We start from the raw sequence: 5,115 nt of genomic DNA, 5'->3' as shown, positions 1-5,115 counted from the left end.
ACTACTACTACTACTACTACTACTACTACTACTACTACTACTACTACTACTACTACTGCTACTACTACTACTACCACTACTTCTACTACCACTACTTCTACTACTACTACTACTTGTAAAAACTCATTTGTTATTTAATGTTAGGTTTTGTTGTTATATTATATTATGCGTCATCCATTCGTTTATATTCTGATGGAGTACAAACTCATTACCATAGTCGTCGTCATCGTCACCATCACGCACTTCGTCATCATCACCGTCATCATCACTATCATTATTATCATCATCTTCATCATCATCATCACTATCGTCATCATCATCATCATCATTTTACAGGAAGACTAGCTGGGAACGACAAATCACAAGAAGATTTTATCCTACCTGTTCCGATCATGCCCATGATAGGTTTGTTGGCGGTCGTTATCATATCATTATCTTGTCCATTCTTTACTTATATATTAAATAATTTTAATATTAAATCATTAAATCATTTATAAAATGATAATTTTCAATATTAAATAATTCAAATATAATATATATATATATATATATATATATATATTAAAATATTTATTTCAAATTTATATGATATTAACAATCCCAGTTTTTTGCAAATCATACTCGTCCGCATCATTTACACAGACATTCAAACACTCACATACATACATACACATCCGCACACACATATACACATCCACACATACAAACACATACACGAACAGGCGGGGGCTTAAATTTCAACACCAGGTTATTCCTCGACGAAATAGCGATCCTACCGGTAGGGGTAAAGTCTTTCGAAGATGCCATGAGGGCCGGCAGCGAGATCTACTTCACCCTCAAACAACTTCTCGCCAAAACGTACGGACTATCGGCCACCAATATCGGTCCTTTGGGCCAGTTCGGCCCTTTCATTCAGAACGAAATTGACGCCCTGGAGTTAGTGAAAAAGTCAATCGAAGCAGCCGGCTATACTGGTTACGTGAAGATGGGAATAAATTGTGCGGCGCATACATTTTTTAAAAATGGAACTTATGACGTGAATTTCAAGCAAATATACGGCGGTCAGTTGGATTGTATTTATACCAATTTTTCAAATATTCAATTCTCTCTTGTAGCATTCAGTATTACCTGGATTAACTTATACTTAAAAATAGTATTCGTTCCAATGAGATCATCATTAAATGAAAAAAATAAATTAAATGGTTATTTTTTGGCAAATATATGTAAGATACCTCAGAAAATATAATTAACCAAAAACTAAAAAAAAATTGAAATGAAACTCACCTTCGGCAATAATTCATCTTTTTTTAAAATTGATCTTTAACCTTTTGAACGATCTGGACAGGTCGGAAAGGAATGTTGAGCAGCGAGCGAATGACCGAACTCTACAGAAGTTTCATCATCGACTACTCGGCAATCAGCCTGGAAGATCCTTTCCACTTTGAGGATTGGGACCCCTGGCGGAATATGACGGAAAAGATGTCAGTACAGATAGTTGGGAGCAAATTGCTGGCCACCAATCTGACGCTTATCAAACAAGCCATCGAGAAAATGGCCTGCAACTGCCTGATGATAAAAATCAACCAGATTGGGACTGTCAGTGAAGCTATCGAATGTTTTAAACTGTCGAAAGACGCAGGTCTGTTGTGGTCTGTTGTGGTGTGGTGCAGTGTGGCGTGGTGTGGTATGGTGTCGTCTAGTGGGTGGTGTGCTATGGTTTGATTTTTTTACGGTTGGATTCATTTGCGAAAATTTTGTGCAAGTGGCAAGGGTGATTTTTAAGTGTTTTAAGAGAGAAAAAAATCTGACAGGCTGGTCTTGCATCGTTGGTGACAGACTCGGCGAAACAGAGGACGCTTTCATGGCTGACTTTGCCGTTGGCATTTCAGCCGGTCAAATAAAAGCCGGTGCTCCGTGCAGGTTTTTCAATATTTATTTTCCTATTTATGAAAGATTATGAATCGTTGATGTATGATTTTTCGTAGGTGATCGATTGTCTCATGCGTTCATTCATTCATCTGTCATTCATTCATTCATCTATCATTCATTCATTCATTCGTTCGTTCGTTCGTTAGTTAGTTTTTCTACCGTTACATCCGTCCGTCAGACCTATCAGTTCATTAATTCTTTCTTTACCCTACCGACTGTCTATAATTCATTCATTCATTCGTTCGTTCATTCATTCATTCATTCATTCATTCATTCATTCGTCCATCCATAACATGTTTTCATATTTTATTGTTATTTTTATTATTATTATTATTTTTATACATAATTTGTAATTGTAATAAAACGTGTCAGGTACGAGAGGCTCGCCAAGTACAATCAGCTGCTAAGAATCGAAGGCAAACTGGGTTCGAATGCAACCTTCGCCGGGAACAACTTCAGAAGGATTCACCAAAAATTATAAAATTATTTTAATTGTTATGCGCTATATTGTTGTGTCGTTTGGACAAAAGTAAGGTTATTAGTGAAATACATGAAAGAAATTTTTTTAATTTTTGTTAAATTTAAATAAAAAAATTCAGATATTTATTGAATAATTTGATTTGCAACGAGTGAAAAGTATGTTTTAAACAGATATAAAATTAAGTTTCTGTGTATCTATGGCTCTAAATGAAACTAGGCAAACATATTAGGCTCATTTAAATTTTTAATTAATTTATAAAAAGAATAAAAACGTCAAATTTCGTCAATCCAAAAATAATTTAGAAGTTTATCTCTAAATAGAATTTATTATTATATTTCCACATTTGTTATTCTTTCCTTGTCGGCTTTCCTTATTTGTTATTCTTTCCTTGTTTACGACAAATCGCCATTGTTGCAGTAGTCGCCCTGGCAGAACTGTTGGCACGTTTTGAAATAGATATCATCGGTACATCCCTGCCACGTGACCGGGTCACACCCGCGCCGGAAGCTCCTGACCACTTTCTCGCCTGTCACGTGTGTGAAAGATATTACATCGTTGGGGTAATTTTTTAAATATATTACTATAAATAATTACAATTATTCAATGGTCATTATATTAATTTATGTTTAATATTTTTGAAATATTTATGTTCTGATAATTATAATAATAATTATTATTATCGTTGTTTTTATTAATGATATAGTTATATCATCAATTTCATTATTATACAATTGTTGTTACTATTATTATTGTAATTATTCTTATTAAATAAAAATTTGTAAAGTGCTTTTCAGTAAAAATATCAAAAGCGCCGACAGAGGCGGTAGAATGATGCTTCGTCATTGATAAAATGTATTATTACTCTTATCATTATTATTGCTTTTTTGTATTACCATAGTTATATATCATCCAAGAACCAACAAAGTTTAAAAATTAATTTTTATGTGAAATTAATTTTTTTCACATGTTTGCTGCTCTTAATTACAATTTTGAAGTGTTTGTTTCGTTACACTTGGCGGCTGTTTCGTAACTTTCGAGAAACTTCAATCGATATCTCGAGTGTTATTCAGATTTTTAGAAAATTTTACAATTTTTAAAAATTTGAAGACTGATGCGAATTTATCGTAAAAACCTATTGAAGCTGGGTTTTAAATGGACCCTTTGTTAGTATTTGATTAGACCAAAGGATTTAATTAGTTTCTTTCAAAACAATTGAATTTATAAAAAAGACATAATTCATTCACTCATTCATTCATTCCATTATTCATTCATCACATAAAAAATAGGGATCCAAATGGTACCTTTATCATACTGCCTATAAGTAGAGCACTTTCTAGAAGGAGGACATCGAACTAAGTTGGGTGAAGGAACTTGATTGGGTGCCCTAACGCACCTGTCGTCCGAGCCTGGGCCGTTGTAGGAGTAGACACATGAGTAACACCATATAGTTCCAGGCGGTTCTTCAGATTAGTTGAGTATTAACGCGATGTTGGGGCGGAGTTGAAATGTTTGTTGTGGAATTAGTTTTATATTAAAAAGTGTTAGACCTGGTTTTCGGTTTTAAAAAATTCACCAAGTACTATTTTGAAATGGCAGTGCTTTTGTACTACGGCAGATAATACAAAACTGTAATACTAACCAGTAGTGGTAGTGGTAGTACCAGCTGGTGTGGTATTAATCGGTTTGTTGCCAACAGGTCGATCGTTGCACAGTTCCTTGTTGCATATTGTTACCGTTTTGTCTACCCCATTCGTCGTTGAATCACCCGGGGGTTCCATTTGGCACCCTCTTGTTACGTACCATAATTGTCCGTCTTGTTTGTTTGTGTGCGAGCGTGTATGCGTGTGTGTGTGCGTGTGTTTGCGCGTGTGCGTGTGTGTGTGACTATAAATGTTTGTGTCCATGTCTCTGTGTGTCTATATGTGTATATATACTGCGTGCATGTGTCAGTATGTGCACGAATATGAAGGAAATTTTACCATAATTATCACCATGATTGTCACCATTATTTTCACCATAATTTTCACGACAATTATGTCCACACATAGACTAACTTATCGACTGGTTAGTAACTGAGCAAGGAAGATTGCATATGCCGGTGTTAGGACCCAGCGTATACTTTTCAGGGTTGTTTATGCATTCAAACCCGGGTGAGTTGGCTCCAGCGGGAGCGTGGGAGCACGTGTAGCACCTAATGTCAGCTGTTTCGGAGAAATTAAAACGGCGATTTGTTTATTATGTTTGTTTGTTATTAAATATTCTGATGAAATTCTTTTTTTGTTGTTGTTGGTGCTTGGAATTTATAAAGGTGTGGTGAAAGTTGTTCGTAAAATAATTTTGTGTAATATAAAATGGAAATTTTTATCTCTTTAATGTTATTATGAAAAAGTGAAATTAATTAAACAGGGATGAAAAAGTAAAATTAATTATACAGGGAAATATACAATTAGATAGACGAACAAATGCGCGATAGAATGGTACGCAGTTAAATGAAAATTGAAGAAGGCTAGGAGAAAAAGTTACCGCTAAGAGCTACTCCTATGAAAAGTGAAACACAAGTAATTGATATTCCAGTAACTTTCATTATCTCAATGTCTTCTTATCATCTCATAATTTGCCAAATCAAAATCGCATCTCGTTTGATTCGATCTGAACCCGCGTTTAAATCAACGAAATTAGTACACACACACACGCACGCACATATG

The 5,115-nt window shown here is 34.8% G+C and overlaps 2 protein-coding genes across 2 annotated transcripts in view; one reads left to right on the top strand and one right to left on the bottom strand.

Moving 5' to 3' along the window:
* Nucleotides 1-2,410, top strand: part of HELRODRAFT_178270 (hypothetical protein) — a gene marked incomplete at both ends in the record, with an annotated part of 4,254 nt that extends 1,844 nt beyond the window's left edge. The window contains 5 exons of the mRNA XM_009026410.1: nt 341-416; nt 723-1,061; nt 1,346-1,639; nt 1,812-1,920; nt 2,302-2,410. Coding sequence (XP_009024658.1) covers nt 341-416; nt 723-1,061; nt 1,346-1,639; nt 1,812-1,920; nt 2,302-2,410 — 927 coding nt within the window. The remainder of the gene's footprint in view (nt 1-340; nt 417-722; nt 1,062-1,345; nt 1,640-1,811; nt 1,921-2,301) is intronic.
* Nucleotides 2,411-2,710: 300 nt separating this feature from the next.
* Nucleotides 2,711-5,015, bottom strand: HELRODRAFT_193284 (hypothetical protein). The gene is made up of 5 exons (XM_009026409.1): nt 4,934-5,015; nt 4,465-4,611; nt 4,050-4,223; nt 3,712-3,870; nt 2,711-2,936 (listed from the first exon to the last, which is right to left on the bottom strand). Exons 1-5 carry the CDS (start codon nt 4,992-4,994, stop codon nt 2,803-2,805), a joined length of 675 nt encoding a protein of 224 aa, XP_009024657.1. The 5' UTR covers nt 4,995-5,015; the 3' UTR covers nt 2,711-2,802.
* Between the last annotated feature and the right edge of the window lie 100 nt (nt 5,016-5,115).

This window comes from Helobdella robusta (genome assembly GCF_000326865.2).
Source record: "Helobdella robusta unplaced genomic scaffold HELROscaffold_47, whole genome shotgun sequence".
In the NCBI taxonomy this organism is placed as follows: Eukaryota; Metazoa; Annelida; class Clitellata; order Rhynchobdellida; family Glossiphoniidae; genus Helobdella; species Helobdella robusta.
The sequence above is the reverse complement of the archived record's forward strand: the minus strand, read 5'-3'. Positions and strand labels throughout refer to the sequence as shown.

Bases quoted from the DNA above. Each gene is read 5' to 3' on its own strand.
- HELRODRAFT_193284 (XM_009026409.1), bottom strand. From the start codon at position 4,994: ATGAAAGTTACTGGAATATCAATTACTTGTGTTTCACTTTTCATAGGA. The intron at 4,612-4,933 runs GTAACTTTTTCT...TCTCCGAAACAG, and splicing joins CATAGGAGTAGCTCTTAGCG to CTGACATTAGGTGCTACACG. The intron at 4,224-4,464 runs GTTAGTCTATGT...CAAACAAACAAG, and splicing joins AGTTACTAACCAGTCGATAA to ACGGACAATTATGGTACGTA.